Raw genomic sequence first — 24490 nt, forward strand, 5'->3', positions numbered from 1 at the left:
TAAGACCTGTTAAGCTACATCGTTTCATTAACCAAATATTACCTGAGATTGTGAAAGCAAGAATCAGAAAATATTATTCTAAAGAGATTACTGAAACTATTTGAGAAGAAGAGATGTATTTGGAGCTAAAGGTATTAAATCGTGCCTTTTTTTTTTTTTTAAAGAAAGAAAGACAGAGAAGGAAGGAAGGATGGAAGGGAGGAAGAAAGGGAAACATCTTTAAACATTTTCGTTTTTTATTATATTTTGTTTGTTTGTTTGTTTTTTACATGGGCTGGGGCCGGGAATCGAACCGGGGTCCTCCGGCATGGCAGGCAAGCACTCTTGCCCGCTGAGCCACCGCGGCCCGCCCCAAATCGTGCCTTTTAATGACCTAAATTTCATCATTACTGATGCTCTCTGTAAAAAAAAAGAGAAAAAGGAATGAATCGCCATGGAGGTGCTTTACTAGGTGCAGCAAGACAAAAGAAATAAAGATAGGATAAAAATAGATCCAATATCTTGCTAATGAGTAACTACTCAAAATCGCTGGACACTAAAAGCGTTTACGGTGCTCTGGGTTTGCATACTTGAAGATGGGTCAATGACTGTGTTGACAATGTAGAGGTCTGTGTTTTTAATCTCCGTCAGCATCCTAAAAACCTGGAAATTAAGGATACAGACGTTAGAGATAATAAATGTTTTGAGGTATAAAAACAGTGCATTCAGATAGGCCCACAATTTAAATGATTGTAGCTGGTTAAATTGAAGCAGCAGAGGCTGCAGTTTCCCAGTGCGGACTCTGGGCGCCACTGTCGGCCAAAGTGGAGTGCTTGGTGCTCCCGGTGCGCTTGCGCAGTCGCAGTGTTCTTTCCAGGGCCGCCCCATCAGACTCGCTAGCGCGAGCATTTACACCACTTCCTCCACTAGGAAAGGAGGATCCGGGCCCCTCACACCGCAACTAAAGCCCGTCCGAGCTCCGGACTTCTGCAATACCGAGTCTCCAGGCTGGTGAGCAAACTGAGGGGAGCCAGGGGGATGGGGAGCGGCGCTGGGGTAAGGCGTCGGGCTGAGAGGCGGCCGGTGTTCTTTCCCTTTCTGCTGTCTTTGTTCCGCCTGGCGCTCTCGGAGCAGATCCGCTACAGGATTCCCGAGGAAATGCCCAAGGGCTCGGTGGTGGGGAACCTCGCCAAGGACCTGGGGCTCAGTGTCCATGAGTTACCGGCTCGAAATCTGCGGGTCGGTTCCGAGAAGCCTTACTTCTCTGTGAGCGCTGAGAGCGGGGAGTTACTGGTGAGCAGCAGGCTAGACAGGGAGCAGATATGCGGGAAGAAGCCAGCCTGTGCTCTGGAATTTGAGGCTGTTGCTGAAAATCCATTGAACTTTTATCACGTGATTGTGGAAATCGAGGATATTAATGACCACGCGCCAAAATTCACGCAAACTTCCTTTGAACTACAAATAATTGAGTCCACAAAACCCGGGGCAAGATTTATCTTAGGATCTGCCCAGGATGCAGATATTGGTACCAACTCTTTCCAGAACTACCAGCTCAGCGCCAATGATCATTTTTCGCTGGTGAATAAAGAGAAATCAGATGGTAGTAAATATCCTGAGCTGGTACTGAAGATGCCTTTAGACCGAGAAGAGCAAAAATCCTATCACTTCACCTTGACTGCCTTAGACTGTGGGAATCCACCCCTAAGTAGCACTGCACAGATACAGGTCCTGGTGACTGATGCCAACGATAACCCCCCAGTGTTCAGTCAGGACATATACAGGGTGCACCTTCGGGAAACTGTGTCCCCAGGCACCACCGTGCTTCGGGTGATGGCCACTGACCAGGACGAAGGTGTCAATGCGGAGATCACCTTCTCTTTCAGTGAAGCAGGGCAGATCATACCGTTTGATCTAAATTCGAATACAGGGGAAATTACTATACGAGATACATTAGATTTTGAAGAAGTCAAAGAATATACCATAATTTTGGAAGCAAGGGATGGTGGAGGTATGATTGCTCAATGTACAGTGGAGATAGAAGTCCTAGATGAAAATGACAATATTCCAGAAATGATATTCCAATCTCTACCCGACCTAATAATGGAAGATTGCAAGCAGGGAACCCACATTGCTTTGCTCAAGATCCGTGACAAAGATTCCGGAGAAAATGGAGACGTGACGTGTAAATTAGAAGGTGATGTTCCATTTAAAATACTCACTTCTTCAAGAAACACGTATAAATTAGTGACAGATGGGATTCTAGACCGCGAGCAGACCCCGGAGTACAATGTTACCATCACGGCCACCGATAAGGGCAAGCCGCCCCTCTCCTCCAGCAAAACCATCACCCTACACATCGGCGACGTCAACGACAACGCGCCGGTTTTCCACCAGGCCTCCTACGTGGTCCATGTGGCCGAGAACAACCCGCCCGGAGCCTCTATAGCTCAAGTCAGCGCCTCCGACCCGGACCTGGGGCCCAACGGCCGCGTGTCCTACTCCATCGTGGCCAGCGACCTGGGGCCGCAGGCGCTGTCGTCCTACGTGTCCGTGAGCGCGCAGAGCGGGGCGGTGTTCGCGCAGCGCGCCTTCGACCACGAGCAGCTGCGCGCCTTCGAGCTCACGCTGCAGGCCCGCGACCAGGGCTCGCCCGCGCTCGGCGCCAACGTGAGCCTGCGCGTGCTGGTGGGCGACCGCAACGACAACGCGCCCAGGGTGCTGTACCCGGCGCTGGGCCCCGACGGCTCGGCGCTCTTCGACACGGCGCCGCGCGCCGCGCAGCCCGGCTACCTGATCACCAAGGTGGTGGCGGTGGACGCCGACTCGGGACACAACGCCTGGCTGTCGTACCACGTGCTGCAGGCCAGCGAGCCCGGGCTCTTCAGCCTGGGGCTGCGCACGGGCGAGGTGCGCACGGCTCGCGCCTTGGGCGACAGGGACGCGGCCCGCCAGCGCCTGCTGGTCGCTGTGCGCGATGGTGGGCAGCCGCCCCTCTCGGCCACCGCCACGCTGCACCTGGTCTTCGCCGACAGCCTGCAGGAGGTGTTGCCGGACCTCAGCGACCGCCCCGCGCCCTCTGATCCCCAGGCGGAGCTGCAGTTTTACCTGGTGGTGGCCTTGGCCTTGATCTCTGTGCTCTTCCTCCTCGCGGTGATTCTGGCCATCGCACTGCGCCTGCGACACGCCTCCAGCTCCGCAGCCTGGGGCTGTTTTCGACCTAGTCTCTGCTCCAAATCTGGGTCCGGGATTCCCCCTAACTATAGCGAAGGAACTTTGCCTTATTCCTACAATCTGTGCGTTGCACAAACGGGAATGACAGAGTTTAATTTCCTAAAATCTTGTGAACAGTTGAGTTCAGGAAAAGACATACTTTGCGATGGTTCGTCTGGGCCTTTATTTCCACTAAATAATTCCAGTGAGTCAACGTTCCATGAGGTGAGTTTCCTTTAAACCACAACCTACTTTTGTCTGTGCATTTTTCCGTATTTACACTTGGTGCTTTCTATTAAGAAAGTCACAGCTAGTCGAAAAGCTGTCATTCTATTATTCAGGGGAAGAGTGAACTAGGAGCAATTATATGCCTTATAGCAGTGTCTTACCTGATTTACAAAGCAGTGAGGATGCAGATTTAGCTACATAGCAAACGCTTTAGACAATGGCTCCTCAAATCTAATATTTTTCTTCCTCTTTCAATATATAATGTATATTTTTTATGCTTGAGCATACCAGAAATATTAAAGTAGGCAGTCATTTAATACGTCTTTTGAGCAAAATAATTTAAGCTAAAATTATAATCTTTCTTCATTGATTTAACTGGTATGATTACCTTACCATTCTGGTGATTTGTTTCTTATATTTAACTTTCTTCTCTTTCATTTCAAAGCCTCCTAAAATAAGGTATCTTAAACTTAATTTTGTGTTCATGAACTCCTTGCACTTGTATGTTATGTATTCTGTATATGAGCACATGTGTTCATACTCATACACATGCACAGAGACATTTTACTTAGAAGATTATTATGTTCATCAGAAAAGCAAAAGCATGTTCTCTTTACTGGCAACATAGGTGTTTTCTATAATTTATCTGAACTGATGCCTGCTTAATAGGTTCCTGTGTCAAAGAAAAGACAATACTCTGCCCCCATTCTCCTCACACACACTCTCCTGATATATATTTTTTGAATTGTCTTATTTGAAACCCTAAACAAATGTGACTAGAGGTCTTCTGATCATTCTACCATTTCTAGGAGAAAAATTTGAATTTGTCACATTTTTAAACAAAACCTGGTAGTTTGGTGTCCATTCAAAGGTGACAGTACATTGTATCAGTTTTTTTCTAGGTTTCCTTAGCAATTGCTTTAGTTAATGTTATTACAAACTACTGAAGGACAGAGATGTTTTGTAGTGGCACTTATTGTTTGACTTCTTAGTGATAATTATGCAGTCCTTATTTTTCATGGTTCTGTTGGTCAAAGTACTGTTTAAGGTAAGTAACTTTAGCATATTTGTATATCTTAAGTCTGCTTTAAAATTTAATCAATTTTTATTAATGGAAGGAATGGGATGGAGATCTAGCTTTCTGATGTATATTTGTTTGTGCCTTTCAAAATATTTTCTATTAAATATAAATATAATTTAAATAAAATAACAAAATAATACAATCTCCAATGAATTTTGAAATGTGAAAGCCTTTATCCTGTTAAAATTATTTGAAAATATTAATTATAATTGAGTAATTAAAATGGCATTATCAAAAGAAAATTTTAAATCAACAGTTCTTCAGAAAGCTTTCCATCATCATTAATTTATTTAAACCAAATAAAACAACTTCTGAGTCAGTCATCTCTAGTAAATCTATTTTAGTCTCAATATGAATTTTCAGTGAGAATTGGAGTGCTTATTTGATAAATAGATATTGAAAGCATTTAGGGAACAATGGCAAAGAAAGGTCTCATAATTTATGTATTTTCACGGAGCAAATGTCTTCCAGGAATGTGAACAATTTAATATGGTACTAACCTATAATTCTAATCATTAAAAAATACTTTATAAAACTTTCACCCCATTTCATCCCAAATTCCTTGGCAGTTACTTTGGAAATTTGAATTCAGGGATACCTCAAATGAATTCAAAGCAAAATAACAAAAAGCAAGTAGTATTTTTTCCTTAGTAATGTAGCAGATAGTAGTACATATCTAAGTGGATGCAGTAACCACTTAGGGCTCTAAGTGCCGCTGTTCACCTACTTAGAGAAATGCAACTTAAGAACCAACCCAGTACGTTGGACTCCCCACACGCGAAGATGGACAGATCCCACAGACCAACTCCTGGACTTCAGCAACTCAGACCCAAAATTTGGGGCACTCGGGTTTTCTATAAGGTTGTGAGCAGTGTAGATGCACAAAAAGGTAGCAAGACACAATATGCCCAGTGAAGATTCTGAGAGCATTTCATAGCGAAAGAATAATGGCCGCTCCGAAGAACCGAAGCAAGCTGCTCCTGCTGTGCCTTTTCCTGGAGACGCTGTGGGAGACCGGGACCGGACAGATTCGCTACTACGTCCAGGAAGAGACAGACAAAGGCTTTTTCGTGGGCAACATCTCCAAGGACCTGGGGCTGCAGTCACAAGAGCTGGTGGAGCATGGCGTCCGCATCGTCTCCAGAGGTAGGACCCAGCTCTTTGCTCTAAACCAGAGGAATGGCAGCTTGGTCACAGCGGGAAGGATAGACCGGGAGGAGATCTGTGCAGGGAAGGTACGATGTGTTGTAAATGTTAACATCTTGGTTGAGGATAAAGGAAAACTTTTTGGTATAGAAATAGAAATAACTGATATCAATGACAATGCCCCGAAATTCCAAACCAAAAATCTGGAAATAAAAATTAATGAAATCGCTGCGCCTGGAACGCGTTACCCACTCCCGGAAGCTGTTGATCCGGATGTGGGCGCAAACTCCCTACAGAGCTACCGGCTCAGCCCCAATCACCACTTCTCTCTGGTCGTGCAGACTGGAGATGATGGCTCTATAAAGCCAGAGCTGGTGCTGGAGCGCGCCCTGGACCGCGAGGAGGAGGCCGCTCACCGCCTGGTGCTCACCGCCTCGGACGGCGGAGACCCGCCTCGCTCCAGCGCGGCGCACATCCACGTGACGGTGTTGGACACGAACGACAACGCCCCGACTTTTGCTCAGCCTGTTTACCGAGTGCAAGTCCCGGAGAACGTGCCGCCGGGCACTCGGCTGCTCACTGTAAAAGCCACCGACCCGGATGAGGGAGCCAATGGAAAAGTGGCATATAAGTTTGGGAAACTTAATGAAAAACAATCTCTGTTATTCCAACTTAATGGAAACACAGGGGAAATATCAACAGCAAAGAGTTTAGATTATGAAGAATGTGCTTTCTATGAAATGGAAGTTCAGGCTGAAGATGTGGGAGCACTTCTGGGGAGGACTAAAGTGCTCGTTTTGGTGGAAGATATAAATGACAATAGGCCCGAGGTGGTCATTACATCTTTGTTTAGCCCAGTCTTGGAAAATTCTCCTTCTGGGACAGTGATTGCCTTCTTGAATGTGCATGACCGAGACTCTGGAAAGAATGGTCAAGTGGAGTGTCACACATCTGATACTTTGCCTTTTAAGTTAGAAAAATCAATAGATAATTATTACAGATTGGTGACATGGAACTATTTGGACCGGGAAAAGCTTTCTATGTACAATATCACAGTGGTGGCCTCAGATCTAGGAGTCCCGCCTCTGTCTAGTGAAACTCACATCACCCTGCACGTGGCAGATACAAACGACAACCCACCTGCTTTCTCTCAGGCCTCTTACTCTGCCTATGTTCCAGAAAATAATCCTAGAGGCGCCTCCATCTTCTCCGTGACTGCGCAGGACCCGGATAGCGCTGACAACGCCCGCATCACTTACGCACTGACTGAAGACTCCCACAGCGGCGCGCCTCTCTCCTATATCTCCATCAACACCGACACTGGCGTCCTATATGCTCTGTGCTCCTTCGACTATGAACAGATTCGAGACTTACAGCTATTTGTTACTGCTAGCGATAACGGAGTCCCGCCGCTCAGCAGCAACGTGTCGCTGAGCCTGTACGTGCTGGACCAGAACGACAACGCGCCCGAGATCCTCTACCCCGCCCTCCCCACCGACGGCTCCACCGGTGTAGAGCTGGCACCCCGCTCTGCAGAGCCCGGCTACCTGGTCACCAAGGTGGTGGCGGTGGACAGAGACTCAGGACAGAACGCCTGGCTGTCCTACCGCCTGCTCAAGGCCAGCGAGCCAGGCCTCTTCGCCGTGGGGCTGCACACGGGCGAGGTGCGCACGGCGCGGGCCCTGCTGGACAGAGACGCGCTCAAGCAGAGCCTCGTGGTGGCCGTCCAGGACCACGGCCAGCCGCCTCTCTCGGCCACCGTCACGCTCACCGTGGCCGTGGCCGACAGCATCCCAGACGTGCTGGCCGACCTGGGCAGCCTCGAATCGCCCGCAAAACATGACGGCTCGGGCCTCACGCTCTACCTGGTGGTGGCCGTGGCCGCGGTCTCGTGCGTCTTCCTGGCCTTTGTCATCGTGCTGCTGGCGCTGAGAATGCGGCGCTGGCACAAGTCGCGCCTGCTGCAGGCTGCGGGGGGCGGGTTGGCGGGCGTGGGCGCCTCGCACTTCGTGGGTGTGGACGGGGTGCGGGCTTTTCTGCAGACCTATTCCCACGAGGTCTCCCTCACCGCGGACTCGCGGAAGAGCCACGTGATCTTCCCCCAGCCCAACTACGCGGACACGCTCATCAGCCACGAGAGCTGTGGGAAAAGCGATTCTTTGTTAACGTCCATAGATCTTCGTGAATGTAAGAATAAAGCTGCTTATGTTCAGGTGAGTTCAGGTCTTTGTTCATTTTTATTGTTCATATGAAGTAAATCTGGTACAAATTTAAATTTTGTTTTGAAGCAATATTGTAAAAATAGAGTTAGAACATTTTTAGTTATACATCGAAAATCTTGGTTTGTTTTGGTGGTGATTCTTCAAAATTAAAGTCGTAGGTGGTTGTTTCATTTGTTCTCAAAAACCTTGGATAAGATTGTTCAAATATGGGTTCTCAACCTTTTAAAACCTCCCACTGTTTCACTCATTTACTTAAGAAATACTTACCCAGCTAAGAACTGTAAGTTTGCTATTCTACATGCTGATATATATATATATATCATAAACCATACAAATATGCATATCCCACTTGTTTCCTAAATTTGAACAGAAGGGGATTATTGAGACTTCTCAATTCTTGTAGTAGCTTTGTAAAAGTAAATACATCTCAGAATTGTTAAGGATTATATCTAGGATTTTGACCTATAACTAGGCTCTTTAAGATTTCTTCAGTTCAAACCTCTTCTGAGTCTTTCCACTGCATTCGTGCCCTTTAAACTTTATTACTACTTATCGTATTTCAAAACATAAACAAATTTTAAAGGGTGAATCCTGGTAGGAAGTGAGATGGGCCCTGAAGTGTTAAGTGGTATGACACAGTCATCCAGGGCCTGCTACCAATGTGAGTATGAAATCTAAAGCCTGTGATGGCCATTGTCCCCCCAAAAATCAATAAAACCAATACTGAATCAAGTGTCATTTCATACTGTTGGAAGTGACTTTTGTAAAACACAGAACATGCTTCAGTAGAGTGTGATAAGTAGTCTTGTGCAAAAATGTGAACTGTGTCCAAAGAGAGAGCTTGAAAAAGTTGGTTTTTTAAGAACAAAATTTCATGCACATAAATTATAAACAAACTGATAAATTGGGTTAAAATGATTCACATTTTCTGTATTCTTCTGTGTAGCACTTGAAAAAAAGCTAATACCCTGACTTATGTGACACAGGTGGGAGTGGAAGACATGATAAATCACGTGTTATTAATGCAAAGGAAAATTTCAAGAACTGTGGAGTATTTTGTTCTATTTTTCAGATAGATGACTATAGAGTGGGGCAGGAGTTAACACCATAAATTTTTGAGTGTTTGGTTGCACAGTCATCTGAGGGGACAACTATAATTTTGACACTGGCATTTCTTCAAGTACAAGGAAATTTGTTCTAACTGAAGAAAATCCTTACTATCCCTCAAATGTTCCCTATTTTATTAATTTGACAAATTGAGTAAAACGAATTGGACCAAATGCCACTATATTCAGTAAATTTATGCAAATATGCATACTCAGTTTCTCCAGTTTCAAAGTGGTTACCTCAGGGTAAGATGAGTACATAGGTAGGAGAGTAATGCATTCTACTGGAATAGCCATTTGTGACTTTGCACTGTAGAATAGATAAGCATTTTCCCTAGCGACCTTCAAGAATGACTATTTATTATAAAGGGTATGACATAAGTCAAGCAATTTTGGGATATGAAGAGCAGGAAGCATGGTAGAATAAATCATCTCTTGGCTACATGAGAGACAGTTCTCTTGAATGAACACTTCTTGAGGTAGTCAGAAGAATGCAGAGAAATTCTTATAGAGTATTTGTATTACTAGGAAGAAGAGATGTTTGGAGACTGGTGCAAAATGCACACTTTTATAAAATAACCTTCTGCATTACTGATGTTCTGTAGATATATATGATATGAAACAGCATTCAGAACCTGGATATGTTGGAGGACATAAGAATTGATGAAAGGAGGATTTAAAAGTGTTTCAATATGTTTTAGATAATAAAAGGAATTTGTGAAATCAGAAGATTCTGAAGTCTCTGAGATAAGAACAATGTTTTATCCATTGCTATAGGGCCACTGACAAGGGCAGTAATTAGCATAAGGTAAGAATTGAATACATATATAGAATGGTAAAATGAATGGGTATATATGTATGTGTGTGTGTGTATTTATATATAAAAAGCTATGATATTTCTAAGAATTTGAAAACGGGAAAAAAGATACCTTAAAGAGGGCATTTAAATATATGAACACAAAAATGTGGCTTGTTCAGTTAAGCACACAATTTAAATGATTGTAGCTGGTTAAATTGAAGCAGCAGAGGCTGCAGTTTCCCAGTGCGGACTCTGGGCGCCGCTGTTGGCCAAAGTGGAGTGCTTGGTGCTCCCGGTGCGCTTGCGCAGTCGCAGTGTTCTTTCCAGGGCCGCCCCATCAGACTCGCTAGCGCGAGCGTTTGCACCACTTCCTCCACTAGGAAAGGAGGATCCGGGCCCCTCACACCGCAACTAAAGCCCGTCCGAGCTCCGGACTTCTGCAATACCGAGTCTCCAGGCTGGTGAGCAAACTGAGGGGAGCCAGGGGGATGGGGAGCGGCGCTGGGGTAAGGCGTCGGGCTGAGAGGCGGCCGGTGCTCTTTCCCTTCCTGCTGTCTTTGTTCCGCCTGGCGCTCTCGGAGCAGATCCGCTACAGGATTCCCGAGGAAATGCCCAAGGGCTCGGTGGTGGGGAACCTCGCCAAGGACCTGGGGCTCAGTGTCCATGAGTTACCGGCTCGAAATCTGCGGGTCGGTTCCGAGAAGCCTTACTTCTCTGTGAGCGCTGAGAGCGGGGAGTTACTGGTGAGCAGCAGGCTAGACAGGGAGCAGATATGCGGGAAGAAGCCAGCCTGTGCTCTGGAATTTGAGGCTGTTGCTGAAAATCCATTGAACTTTTATCACGTGATTGTGGAAATCGAGGATATTAATGACCACGCGCCAAAATTCATGCAAACTTCCTTTGAACTACAAATAATTGAGTCCACAAAGCCAGGGGCAAGATTTATATTAGAAGTAGCGGAGGATGCAGATATTGGCTTGAACTCGCTACAGAGTTATAAATTGTCTCTTAGCCCTATTTTCTCTCTGATAAGTAAGGAGAAACAAGATGGCAGTAAATACCCGGAACTGGCATTGGAGAAGCCCTTAGACCGGGAGCAGCAGAGTTACCATCGTTTAGTCCTGACTGCGCTGGACGGAGGAGATCCACCCCTAAGCGGCACCACGGAGCTCCGGATCCAGGTCACTGATGCCAACGATAACCCCCCTGTATTCAGCCAGGATGTGTACAGAATTAGCCTTCGGGAAAATGCGCCCCCAGGGACCCCTGTGCTGCAGGTGTCAGCCACCGACCAGGATGAAGGCTCCAACTCGGAAATCATTTATTCCTTCCAAAGAACTGGGCAAGTCTTCCATCTCAATTCAAAGAGCGGGGAAATTACAACTCTAAGGACATTGGATTTTGAAGAAATCAAAGAATATTCTTTAGTGGTGGAAGGGAAGGATGGTGGAGGAATGGTTGCACAATGTACAGTTGAAATTAACATTCAAGACGAAAATGACAACAATCCAGATGTTACATTCCATTCACTACTCGAAATTATTCTGGAAGATGTCGTGCCAGGAACACTGATTGCTTTGATCAAAATACATGACCAAGATTCCGGTGAGAATGGGGAGGTTAATTGCCGATTAGAAGGTGAAGTCCCTTTTAAAATAATCTCGTCGTCCAAAAATTCATACAAATTGGTGACAGACGGGGCCCTGGACCGAGAGCAGACGCCGGAGTATAATGTCACCATTACGGCCACCGACAAGGGCAAGCCGCCCCTCTCCTCCAGCGTAAGAGTAACGCTACACATCGGCGACGTCAACGACAACGCGCCGGTTTTCCACCAGGCCTCCTACGTGGCCCACGTGCCCGAGAACAACCCGCCCGGCGCCTCTATAGCTCAAGTCAGCGCCTCCGACCCGGACCTGGGGCCCAACGGCCGCGTGTCCTACTCCATCGTGGCCAGCGACCTGGGGCCGCAGGCGCTGTCGTCCTACGTGTCCGTGAGCGCGCAGAGCGGGGCGGTGTTCGCGCAGCGCGCCTTCGACCACGAGCAGCTGCGCGCCTTCGAGCTCACGCTGCAGGCCCGCGACCAGGGCTCGCCCGCGCTCGGCGCCAACGTGAGCCTGCGCGTGCTGGTGGGCGACCGCAACGACAACGCGCCCAGGCTGCTGTACCCGGCGCTGGGCCCCGACGGCTCGGCGCTCTTCGACACGGTGCCGCGCGCCGCGCAGCCCGGCTACCTGGTCACCAAGGTGGTGGCGGTGGACGCCGACTCGGGACACAACGCCTGGCTGTCGTACCACGTGCTGCAGGCCAGCGAGCCCGGGCTCTTCAGCCTGGGGCTGCGCACGGGCGAGGTGCGCACGGCTCGCGCCTTGGGCGACAGGGACGCGGCCCGCCAGCGCCTGCTGGTCGCTGTGCGCGATGGGGGACAGCCGCCCCTCTCGGCCACCGCCACGCTGCACCTGGTCTTCGCCGACAGCCTGCAGGAGGTGTTGCCGGACCTCAGCGACCGGCCCGCGCCCTCTGATCCCCAGGCGGAGCTGCAGTTTTACCTGGTGGTGGCCTTGGCCTTGATCTCTGTGCTCTTCCTCCTCGCGGTGATTCTGGCCATCGCCCTGCGCCTCCGCCGTTCCTCCAGTCCCACCAACTGGAATTGCTTTCAGCCTAGTCTCTGCTCCAAATCTGGGTCCGGAATTCCCCCTAACTATAGCGAGGGGACTTTGCCTTATTCCTACAATTTGTGTGTCGCACAAACAGGAATGACAGAGTTTAACTTTCTAAAATGTAGTGTACCTATGCGTTCAGGAGAAGATATACTTTGCGGTGATTCTTCTGGGGCCTTATTTCCGGGCTTTAGTTCAAGTGATTCGGCTACCCATCCCGAGACTCTAACGCCGGTGAGTTCCATTTAAGTGTCTCCTTTACATCATCCACCCAATTTAATATATATATGTGAAAATGTATTACATCTCCAGTTCTAATGCATTGTCTGAGGGAAGGTGGAACCAGTCTGAAAGGTACCATTCCATCCTTCCTGGGGAGCATTTGGAGTAGTTGCATTCCTTTAATATAGAGGTGTCAATCTTATCAACTCAGCTTCACAAAGCGGTAAGGATATCCTCTTAGCTTCACAGCAATAGGAGTGGATTTTTAAATCTCTTTTTCAAAGCTAGTGAAATTTACCCATGGATTGTCTCATTCTTTAACATATACTTAAAATATGATTATATGTAACTAAGCCTTTCATTTAAAGCAGGCAAACATTTAATTCAACCTTTAAAGCAAAAAAACGATAAGGTACTATTACTATTGTTTATCTTCCTTTGCTGGTTCACTCATATGGATTCTGTCTTTTTGAGTTTATTTCTTATGTAGTTCTTTTACTGACCTAAAATTGTATAAAAGTAGTGTGTGTGTGTGAGAGAGAGAGAAAATGAGGGGAGGTCTCTGACTCATCACAAGCTCCAAATCTTTGTCTATTTTGTCTTTCTATGTTGCATCTTCAGGATTTATCTGTATTTGAGTTACTTCGAATTGTCTCTGATGCAAAACATCCTATTCCTCTTTATAGTGACTAGAAAAAGAAATGATAAAAGAAAAGGAAATGCTAGTGCCGCTATTTCTCTTGCTTCATTCTTGACATATACTCTTCAAAGAAGAAAGGGGAAAAAAGACATTGGATGTGATTATAATTTGGAGCCCTAAACATAAGTGGTTAGAGTTTTCCGAGCATCTTTCTATCACTAGCATAGAAGGAAAATCCTGCATGCCTTCATTTTTAAGGCAAAAGCTACTTATTTGGCGTGTATACAAAGTTGCCATCACATGGCATCAGTCTTTCACTCAATTTTCCTCAACAAGTGCTTCAGTTAATGACTTCTTTACAAACTGCTAAAAGAAATTTCTTATAATTGTCATTTATCTTTGGACTTTTTAGTAATTATCATTTGTTCTATAATTTGTGTTTTTCCCCAAATTACTACATAAGTTTAAACGACCCTGAAAATATATACCTTAAATAAGAAATTTAAAATTAATTTAAAAATTGCACAATCTCTTGATGGAAGAGTGAGATGGAAACTTCCTTTTCACTGTTTATCCATGTGATCTTCTAAATGCTGTAGCCTGCATATTCATTCTGTATAAAGAAAAAACTCAAATATTTTTAAAATAACTGAAGAGTTTACCAATCACAAAAATATGAAAATTTAAAACCTTAATCCTGTTAAAACTTAGCAATATTAGCTAAGAAAACCCATGGCTATTGCTGAATTAAAAATTACTTTATAAAACAAAAATTTTAAGAAAATCTTTCTCCAAGAATTTTAGTATCAAAATAAATATAACCTTATAAAAATAATTTCAGAGTGAATAATCTAGGCATATATTTGTTCAATATAACTACATAATATGCATATAAGGTATATATATATGTATAAAATTACAAAAATAAGTTTACTTCCAAACAGGATTACATATCTGAATTACTTGTGAAAATAGATAGTTTAGATATTTAGAAAAAAGTTGAAACACCATCGAAAGTAATTTAGAAGAAAAGTAAGTTCATTTGATATTAAGGGGGAAAAAACGGTAATTTAATAATACACAAAGAAAGTTCATCCCACTTACTCTCCCACTAAGATACAAACAAATGATCACTGCTTTTGAAATACGCGTCAAGGAACCAATTAGAGATCTCTGAAATCATCATTAAAGAGAGCGATGTGTTTTATTTAATCAGCCATGTATAAGTACTGCCTATCTCAGTGGATGTAGTAACGGCTTAGGACTCTGAGCGCCGCTGTTCACCAACTCTGAGAAAAACCCAACCAATGCTTCATGCAGATTTCCAGAGCTGTGACAAAGCTCTGCAGAACCCACAGACTGGTTTCGGAGTTGCGGCATAACGCAGCCTCTTGGCTCACTCCAGCTTTTTCCTGAGGAAACGGATCACCATATTTTGCACGAAAGAAAAAAAGACCCTAAGGAGTAAGCGAGCACAGAGAGGATTCTGAGAAAATTCCGCAGCGAAGCTGCAATGGCCGCTCCAAAGAACCGCCCTCACCGCAGAAGACTGGTCCTGCTGTGCTTTGTCCTGGGGAGGCTGTGGGGGGCCGCGGCCACGCAGACCCGGTACTCAGTGCCAGAAGAGACAGAAAAGGGTTATATTGTGGGCAACATCTCCAAAGACCTGGGACTGGAGCTCCGGGAACTGGCAGGACGCGGAGTTCGCATCATCTCCCGAGCTAAGAGCCGGCTCTTTGATCTAAACACTCGAAGTGGCAATTTAATCACCGCGGACAAGATAGACCGGGAGGAGCTCTGCGCGCACAGCCCGCGGTGTCTGGTTAACTTTAAAGTCCTGGTTGAAGACAAGGTGAAACTTTACGGAATAGAAATAGAGATAACTGATGTCAACGACAATGCCCCGAAATTCGAGGCTGAAAATCTGGAAGTGAAAATTAATGAAATCGCTGCGCCTGGAACGCATTACCCGCTCCCGGAAGCTGTTGATCCGGATGTGGGCGCAAACTCCCTACAGAGCTACCGGCTCAGCCCCAATCAGCACTTCTCCCTGGTCGTGCAGACTGGAGATGATGGCTCTATAAAGCCAGAGCTGGTGCTGGAGCGCGCCCTGGACCGCGAGGAGGAGGCCGCGCACCGCCTGGTGCTCACCGCCTCGGACGGCGGAGACCCGCCTCGCTCCAGCGCGGCGCACATCCACGTGACGGTGTTGGACATGAACGACAACGCCCCGACTTTTGCTCAGCCTGTTTACCGAGTGCAAGTCCCGGAGAACGTGCCGCCGGGCACTCGGCTGCTCACTGTAAAAGCCACCGACCCGGATGAGGGAGCCAATGGAAAAGTGGCATATAAGTTTGGGAAAATTAATGAAAAACGGATTCCAATTTTCCAGCTTCATAAAAATACTGGAGAAATAGCAACAGCAAAGAGTCTAGATTATGAAGAGTGTGCTTTCTATGAAATGGAAATTCAGGCTGAAGATGGTGGGGGATTAAAGGGGCAGACGAAGGTGTTGCTATCAGTGGAAGATGTAAATGACAATAAGCCTGAAGTGACCATTACCTCTCTGTTTAGCCCGGTGAGAGAAGATGCCCCTCAGGGAACAGTAGTCGCCCTTTTCAATGCTCACGACAGAGACTCTGGAAGGAATGGTCAGGTTGACTGTTCCATCCAGGACAATCTACCATTTAAATTAGAAAATTCAGTAGAAGATTATTATAGATTGGTGACAGTCCAGATTCTTGACCGAGAAAAAGCCTCTGAATTTAACATCACAGTGTGTGCCACAGACAGAGGAACGCCGCCCCTGTCCACGGAAATTCGTGTCACCCTAAGCGTGGCGGACATCAACGACAATCCACCTGTCTTCTCTCGAGCTTCCTACTCAGTCTATCTTGCTGAGAACAACCCAAGAGGCATCTCCATCTTCTCAGTGACAGCCAGTGACCCTGATAGCAGCGAGAATGCCCAGGTTATTTACTCTCTGGTGGAGGACACCCTGCAGAAGGTGCCTGTCTCCTCCTACGTCTCCATCAACTCGGACACTGGTGTCCTGTACGCCCTGCGCTCTTTTGACTATGAGCAATTCCGAGACCTGCAACTGTGTGTGACAGCCAGCGACAGCGGGGACCCACCGCTCAGCACCAACGTGTCGCTGAGCCTGTACGTGCTGGACCAGAACGACAACGCGCCCGAGATCCTCTACCCCGCCCTCCCCACCGACGGCTCCACCGGTGTAGAGCTGGCACCCCGCTCTGCAGAGCCCGGCTACCTGGTCACCAAGGTGGTGGCGGTGGACAGAGACTCGGGACAGAACGCCTGGCTGTCCTACCGCCTGCTCAAGGCCAGCGAGCCGGGCCTCTTCGCCGTGGGGCTGCACACGGGCGAGGTGCGCACGGCGCGGGCCCTGCTGGACAGAGACGCGCTCAAGCAGAGCCTCGTGGTGGCCGTCCAGGACCACGGCCAGCCGCCTCTCTCGGCCACCGTCACGCTCACCGTGGCCGTGGCCGACAGCATCCCAGACGTGCTGGCCGACCTGGAGAGTATCAAGACCCCCGCTGACCCCAACAATTCGGGCCTCACGTTCTATCTGGTTGTGGCCGTGGCCGCCGTCTCGTGCGTCTTCCTGGCCTTTGTCATCGTGCTGCTGGCGCTCAGGCTGCGGCGCTGGCACAAGTCGCGTCTATTGCAGGCTTCGAGTGGCGGATTAGCGAATATGTCTGCCTCGCACTTCGTGGGCGTGGACGGGGTGCGGGCTTTCCTGCAGACCTATTCCCACGAGGTCTCCCTCACCGCGGACTCGCGGAAGAGTTGCGTGATCTTCCCCCCGCCCAACTACGCGGACACCCTTATCAATCAGGAGAACTGCGAGAAAAATGAGCCTTTGTGTGTTTCCGATGAATCCAGATTTCCTATAGAAGATACTCCTTTGGTTCCAGTAAGTTCTGTTCTGTTTTGTTTTGTTTTCTAATTCACCTTCTTTTTTAGCTTCTCCACTTAAAATGGGATTTTAACGTATTTAAGTTTAATGTATTTCTCACCTTCATTTAAGCTTTAACTGGGCCTACTTTTTGCCCTAATATCTAAAGGAGGCATTTATTGGTTACCTGGCTGATACAGATTTCATTTTTTTCACAATAATTAACCTAATCTCAATGAAAATCACTCCTCCTGGGGTTGTCTCATTATCTTGCATAGATATGGGCTTTATAGGTTGGGTTGCTTGATTGGCTATTGTGGTTCACTATTGATTTCTAGGGCTGGGTTTCTATCCCTAAAGTTTAATGATTACTGTTATTTCCAATGGCCATATTTTGAAAGTTTTACCCCTAAACCTATTTCTACAGTCAATGCTATTTTTGTAAACAGATCTGTTTAGAAAAGGTAAATTAATAAGTAAGCATATGTCTTCTGCTTAGAGGAACAACAACTCAACCCCTAGGTTTACTGCACTTGCCCTTCTGTTTCTATGACAGGGCAACACCTCTTTGAGGAAATGCTTTATAGATCACCTCAAATTTGTAGAGGCTCTTTGCATTTAAAGAGTAAAGACTTTGTCTTAGGAAGGTTCAAATTTCAGTTATCATCCATTTCCAAACAAAAGTGAAGTATGATTTTATTATTTTCATGGTTAAAATGATTGTATCCTTTATTCTCATACTATCTAAAGGTTTTAATTTGCTAATGCTGAATGGCAACTTATGAGGAATAGTTTGACTCTCTTCTTTCCTATGGCCTATGCTTGGGTGCTGAAGGGGAGTGTCTGAAACTGTGGAAGGACAAAGTAAGGGAAATTAAAATGCTACTTAAAGGGCCTATTTTCTTCTGGCTCAATTCTCTAACCTTTGAACCTGGAAATGAATCTGGATATGAGAAATGGTTAATGGAAATATTCCCAGGAACTTCTAGGGAGGTTCTAAGGGTATTTTACTAGTTGTTTGCTATAAGGTAAAAAATAATGTGTTAATCAATTTTATTTTAAATATAAATAATGAAGAGTGTCAAGTAGCAAATGAAATTCAGGAGATGATTTGAAAATAACTTTGAAATTGACTCAAAATTCTATTCTGAACAAGTGATCCATAGATACATTGATAACTGCTGGCATTTCCATGAAAACAGAATTATTGTGTCTTTTTAATTATTTTTGGAATTGATATTATTTTTCTTGTAAGAAAATAAGGGATAACATGTCAGGAAATCCATTATAAGATACAGATATTGCAATTATTTCAGACATGCTTTATTCCTTAAGCTAATAGGGAGGAAATAATATATTCTTCAGGGTCATATTTTTAACAAGGTGTGATGGCTAGGTTCATGTGTCAACTTGGCCAGGTGATGGTGCCCAGTTGTCTGGTCAAGCGGGTACTGGCCTATCTGTTGCTGCGAGGACATTCATGGACTTAAATCATCAGCACATTGATTGCATCTATGGCTGGTTACCTCTGCAGTTAATTAAGGGGAGTGTCTTCCACAATAACACATAAATGTAATAAGTTGGAGGGTTTACAGAGTTTTAAGAGGGAGGTGGCCACTTCAGCAATTAGAAGAGAGAACTTTCATCTCTACTCCAGCCAGCCAGCCTCTCCTGGAGAATTAATTGAAAACCTTCATTGGAGCTGCCAGCTTGCAGTCTGCCCTACAGAATTTGGATGTTTGCATCCTCATAGTTGCATGAGACACTTTCATAAAATCTCATACCATCTACAGAAATCTCCTGTTGGTTCTACTTCCCTAGAGAACCCTAACTACGACACCATGTATTTTAGTTTGTTAAAGCTGCTGGAATGCAATATAACAGAAATGGAATGGCTTTTAAAAAGGGAAGTTATTAAGTTGCAAGTTTACAGTTCTGAGGCCATTAAAATGCCCAAACTAAGGCATCCAGAAAAAGATACTTCGATTCAAGAAAGACCAATGGGTGCAGAACACCTCTGTCATCTGAGAAGGCGCATGGCAGAGTCTGCTAACTTTCTCTCCCAGCTTCTTCAAACTACTTCCCCCGGGTCATTTTCCTTCTGCATCTCCAAAGGTATCTGGCTGTGTTGATTCTGTTGGCTCTGAAGCTTTTTCCAAAATGGTACCCTGTTAAAGGGCTCCAGTAAGCCACCCCACCTTGAATGGGTGGAGACACGTCTCCATGGAAACAATAAAAAAGATCCCACTAAGCAATAATGAATGAAGATTAAAGAACATGGCTTTTCTGGGGTACGCAAAAGTTTCAAATCAGCATACCATGCAATAGGAAAAAATTCATTTTGAATTCCTGTTCTGGAGAATAAACTGCAATATATAATATTCATAATTATTAAAATAAGTTTTAATTTGGAAAAAAATGGAATAATATAGATATTGATGAAGACTTGTCTGTCATGGTGGATTGCTATTCTCTACCACAAAAAAAGTCACTTGCCTTTAAAGACAAATGTCACTTATCCTTCTTTACACTGCTTAAGCATATGCATCATATGATGCCTGACTAACACCGCTAGTATATCTGTTCCCTGCAGGGAGGAAATTATCTCTCTCACAGTATGTCTCAAGAGGAGAGTGTGCTATCAGCCTTCGGGAGGGACCCACTGCCCGTACTGAAGCTGATCTTACTCTGTCTCTTCTCTGTGTGCTCTGAATAAGAAGAGCTAAGGAGAGAGATGGAGCAACCAGAAGACAGGAGGAGTTATAGCAAGAAGAAATATGATTCATTGAATTCAAAAGGTTCAACAGAGGCATTACAAAGACACTACAAAAAAAGATATTTTGGTTTTTAATTAGAATACCAAATAAGGGAGTACTTCAAGAAGTATAGCAGGAAAATAATAAGAAATGTTGGATAGATTTTTTTTATTTCTGTGGAAGAGGAGTAAAATAAAGACATATTTCCATAGAGTAAAAAAAACAAACAAACACAAAGTTCACTGAAGGATGACTTGGCAGAGTGTTGAAAATACAGAGTTGTAATGTTCTGAAATTATTTAAGATTTACTGTGTATTTGTAACCAGTCATAGAACAAAGCAGGCTTAAAGATTAAAGTCTTTCTCTTAATGTCCCATCTTAAAGAGAAATGCCAATTGAAATTGCACGATGTCTTAGATTTCTTTCAAAATGAAGAAGGAGTGCATATATATGAAACAAAAATTGCCTTTGAATGATAATTGTTGAAGCAGGGTGATGAAATATGTGGGTTCATACTCCCTTCTTTTGTATAAGTTTGAAATTGCCCATAATAAATTTCTTTAAAACGCTAAGTATTATTTAAGTATCCGCTGTAAAGCTTTGGTAAAACTAAAATTTGGGGTCACTATATTAACGCATCTTCGAAGAGCAGTTCTCTATATACATTGTAAAGAGAGGGGGGTTGGAGTGCACTGAAACGTCAACCTGCAGTCCCACACGGAGCCTCAGGGCGCCGCTGTCGGCCAGTGCAGAGCAAGAGCGGATGCACGGGATCCCTCAGCCTCTAGACTGGGATTCCCTGCGCAGCCACAAACACAGAGAAGAAACCCGCGCCCACCCGGGGGCTCCCGCCGCGCGGACCTGGTCCCGCACGCACGGATTCCCGGCCGCAAGACTCGGGGCTCCCTCTGTCCCGGGCCGGAGGCTCTTCCCGTGACGCCGTGGACTGCGCTTGTCGGCCTGGGACGGCGGGGGCCGAGCGAGCACTGGAGCGAGGCATGGGAGGGAGCCGCGCGCAGAGGCGCCGGGCCGGCCGGCCGCAGGTACTGTTTCCCTTCCTGCTGTCTTTGTTCTGCCCCGCGCTCTGCGAGCCGGTCCGCTACGCGATTGCAGAGGAGCTGGCCACGGGCTCGGTGGTGGGGAACCTCGCCAAGGATCTAGGGCTCAGTGTCCAGGATGTGTCGGCTCGGAAACTGCGAGTCAGTGCGGAGAAGCCGCAATTCACCGTAGACGCGGAGAGCGGGGACTTGCTTGTGAAGGAGAGAATAGACCGTGAGCAGATGTGCCGAGAGAGAAGAGACTGTGCGTTGCAGTTGGAAGCCGTGGTGGAAAACCCCTTGAATATTTTTCATCTCATTGTGGCGATCGAGGATATTAATGACCACGCCCCTCGATTCGATAAAAAGGAAATACATTTAGAAATTTTTGAATCAGTATCCGTTGGTACACGAGTATCTCTTGACCCTGCCACTGACCCCGATATAAGCACGAACTCAATTAAAGATTACCAGCTAAATCCCAACGCTTATTTCTCGCTAGTGGTTGGAGTTAATTCCGATGGTGGCAAGTACCCAGAGCTATCCCTGGTGAAACCCCTAGACCGAGAGGAGCAGAGGACTCACCACTTGATACTGACTGCCTTGGATGGAGGAGACCCGCCCCGAAGTGCCACCGCTCGTATAGAAATCTCTGTCAGGGACGTCAATGATAACGCTCCGATGTTCACCAAAAATGAATACAGAATTAGTCTTGGTGAAAATCTGCCCCCGGGGTCTCCAGTACTGCGGGTGTCAGCCACCGACCAGGACGAGGGAGTCAATGCCGAGATAAACTACTATTTCCGGAGCATTGCGCAGAGCACAAGGCACGTGTTCTCATTGGATGAGAAAACAGGCATGATTAAGAATAACCAGTCTTTGGATTTTGAGGATGTACAAAGATACACTATGGAAGTGGAAGCGAAGGATGGAGGTGGTATCTCTTCCCAGTGTAAAGTAATCATAGACATCCTAGATGAAAACGACAACAGTCCAGAAATAATCGTCACTTCTCTCTCTGGTCAGATTTTGGAGGAGTCACCTTCGGAAATGGTGGTGGCCCTCTTTAAAACACGAGACCGAGATTCGGGGGAAAATGGAGAAGTCACATGTCATTTAAGTAGAAATGTTCCATTTAGGATTCATTCTTCTAATAATAATTACTACAAGCTGGTGACAACTGGGCCTCTAGACCGAGAGCAGACCCCCGAGTATAATGTCACCATCATGGCCACAGACAGGGGGAAGCCGCCCCTCTCCTCCAGCAAAACCATCACCCTGCACATCGGCGACGTCAACGACAACGCGCCGGTTTTCCATCAGGCCTCCTACGTGGCCCACGTGCCCGAGAACAACCCGCCCGGCGCCTCTATAGCTCAAGTCAGCGCCTCCGACCCGGACCTGGGGCCCAATGGCCGCGTGTCCTACTCCATCGTGGCCAGCGACTTGGGACCGCAGGCGCTGTCGTCCTACGTGTCCGTGAGCGCGCAGAGCGGGGCGGTGTTCGCGCAGCGCGCCTTCGACCACGAGCAGCTGCGCGCCTTCGAGCTCACGCTGCAGGCCCGCGACCAGGGCTCGCCCGCGCTCGGCGCCAACGTGAGCCTGCGCGTGCTGGTGGGCGACCGCAACGACAACGCGCCCAGGGTGCTGTACCCGGCGCTGGGCCCCGACGGCTCGGCGCTCTTCGACACGGTGCCGCGCGCCGCGCAGCCCGGCTACCTGGTCACCAAGGTGGTGGCGGTGGACGCCGACTCGGGACACAACGCCTGGCTGTCGTACCACGTGCTGCAGGCCAGCGAGCCCGGGCTCTTCAGCCTGGGGCTGCGCACGGGCGAGGTGCGCACGGCTCGCGCCTTGGGCGACAGGGACGCGGCCCGCCAGCGCCTGCTGGTCGCTGTGCGCGATGGGGGACAGCCGCCCCTCTCGGCCACCGCCACGCTGCACCTTGTCTTCGCCGACAGCCTGCAGGAGGTGTTGCCGGACCTCAGCGACCGGCCCGCGCCCTCTGATCCCCAGGCGGAGCTGCAGTTTTACCTGGTGGTGGCCTTGGCCTTGATCTCTGTGCTCTTCCTCCTCGCGGTGATTCTGGCCATCGCCCTGCGCCTGCGACACGCCTCCAGCTCCGCCGCCTGGGGCTGTTTTCGACCTAGTCTCTGCTCCAAGTCTGGGTCCGGGATTCCCCCTAACTATAGCGAAGGGACTTTGCCTTACTCCTACAATCTGTGCATTGCACATACGGGCAAAACAGAGTTTAATTTCCTTAAGTGTAGCGAGCCATTGCATTCCACAGAAGACACAGTTTGCTGCGATTCTTCTGGGGTCTTAATTCCTCTTCATGGTGGGAATGATTTGACTTCACATCCAGAGACTCTTACACCGGTGAGTTTCATGTTTGCATTTTGCCTTGTATTCAAGTTTCTCATATTTCAGGCATAATACTTCGTTTTCATATCCTGAATCATATTTAGAAAAGATATAGTCAAGCAATTTGTCTTCTCAATGTTGATTATATGTTTCAAAAGATTTATTTGGCTCATTGTTCTCTATAATTCAAAAATAATGCCACCGAGTTGGAGGCACCTTCTCAAGCTGTGATTAGCAAAGCATAGGCAATGTTCTGGTTTCTTATCAAATAAACAAAAATAACCTGTCACTTCAAATCTGCTAAGATTTAACAGGAATTTTCCAGAAATATTTTTATATATTTTAAGTTTTAAAATAGTCAGGCAAATATTAGATATCAAAGCAGGTGTGGCTTTCAAGGAAACATTTTTTGCAATTCATCACTAAGGTATCTTCATGTAACATTTTTCTCCAAACTCCAAGTATTCGAGGGGGTCTGTCAGAAGTTCCATATACTCCAGAACGTGTAACATTATAGATATGTGCATATTTCTTCAAAGAGAATTCAAAACTTTTTCACATTGCCAGGTTTCCATGGTCCTCAAAACTTAATAGTCATACCCTAGAGGCAATGTTTATCTTCAGCTTTTGGTACTTCTAAATTTATTCTGCATTAGAGACCCTTAGAGCTCAAATCATTTTCTCTCCCAGCTTCTTTTCCTCTATGTTTCAAGTTGAAGAAATTTCTAAGACGGCAAATGAAATGCATTGCCTTTTGCTTTCAGTCTCTCTTATTCTTTGATATAAAAATCTTTCAAGACAAAAGATAAAATCTTTGAAGTGGCTCCCTGTATGAAAGATGTGAAACCCTAAACTTTCACCTTTGAGGTAAGAACTGTTTTTTTTTCTGGGTTGATAAGCTCACAATTAAAGATCAGTAACTTCACTTTGGATTTCCATATGAACTGCCTAAGAGAAGAGATTATTTAATTTACATCAATGCCTTGATGAGAACAGGTCCTTTAACAACAAAGAACATTTAAAAACCTACATCGCTTTCTTATGCATTATATAGATAATCCCTTTTTTGTTTATGGTGTATTGGAGTGGCTGAAGGGATGTACCTGGAACTGTTGAGCTG

The 24490-nt window shown here is 46.3% G+C and overlaps 3 protein-coding genes across 8 annotated transcripts in view; all 3 read left to right on the forward strand.

Moving 5' to 3' along the window:
* Nucleotides 1-24490, forward strand: part of LOC143663888 (protocadherin gamma-C3) — a 165130-nt gene that overhangs the window by 39828 nt on the left and 100812 nt on the right. The window contains exon 1 of one of the 6 annotated variants that reach the window (XM_077137239.1): nucleotides 360-3414. The exons of 3 other annotated variants lie outside the window; for them this stretch is intronic. In XM_077137239.1, the coding sequence (XP_076993354.1) occupies nucleotides 1018-3414 (2397 nt within the window). In that variant the 5' untranslated portion in view covers nucleotides 360-1017. Of the gene's footprint in view, nucleotides 1-359; nucleotides 3415-10240; nucleotides 12666-17243; nucleotides 23386-24490 lie in introns of those variants that run through there. 2 more of the 6 variants (XM_077137238.1, XM_077137236.1) reach the window with 2 other exon arrangements.
* LOC143664713 (protocadherin gamma-A8-like) lies at nucleotides 3421-10236 on the forward strand. The gene is made up of 2 exons (XM_077138142.1): nucleotides 3421-7857; nucleotides 10099-10236. Exons 1-2 carry the CDS (start codon nucleotides 5446-5448, stop codon nucleotides 10234-10236), a joined length of 2550 nt encoding a protein of 849 aa, XP_076994257.1. The 5' UTR covers nucleotides 3421-5445.
* LOC143664714 (protocadherin gamma-A9-like) lies at nucleotides 12676-20906 on the forward strand. The gene is made up of 2 exons (XM_077138143.1): nucleotides 12676-17230; nucleotides 20751-20906. The coding sequence occupies exons 1-2, from the start codon at nucleotides 14807-14809 to the stop codon at nucleotides 20904-20906; spliced, it is 2580 nt and encodes an 859-aa protein (XP_076994258.1). The 5' UTR covers nucleotides 12676-14806.

The sequence above is a fragment of the Tamandua tetradactyla genome, chromosome 20 (genome assembly GCF_023851605.1).
Source record: "Tamandua tetradactyla isolate mTamTet1 chromosome 20, mTamTet1.pri, whole genome shotgun sequence".
Lineage (NCBI taxonomy): Eukaryota > Metazoa > Chordata > Mammalia > Pilosa > Myrmecophagidae > Tamandua > Tamandua tetradactyla.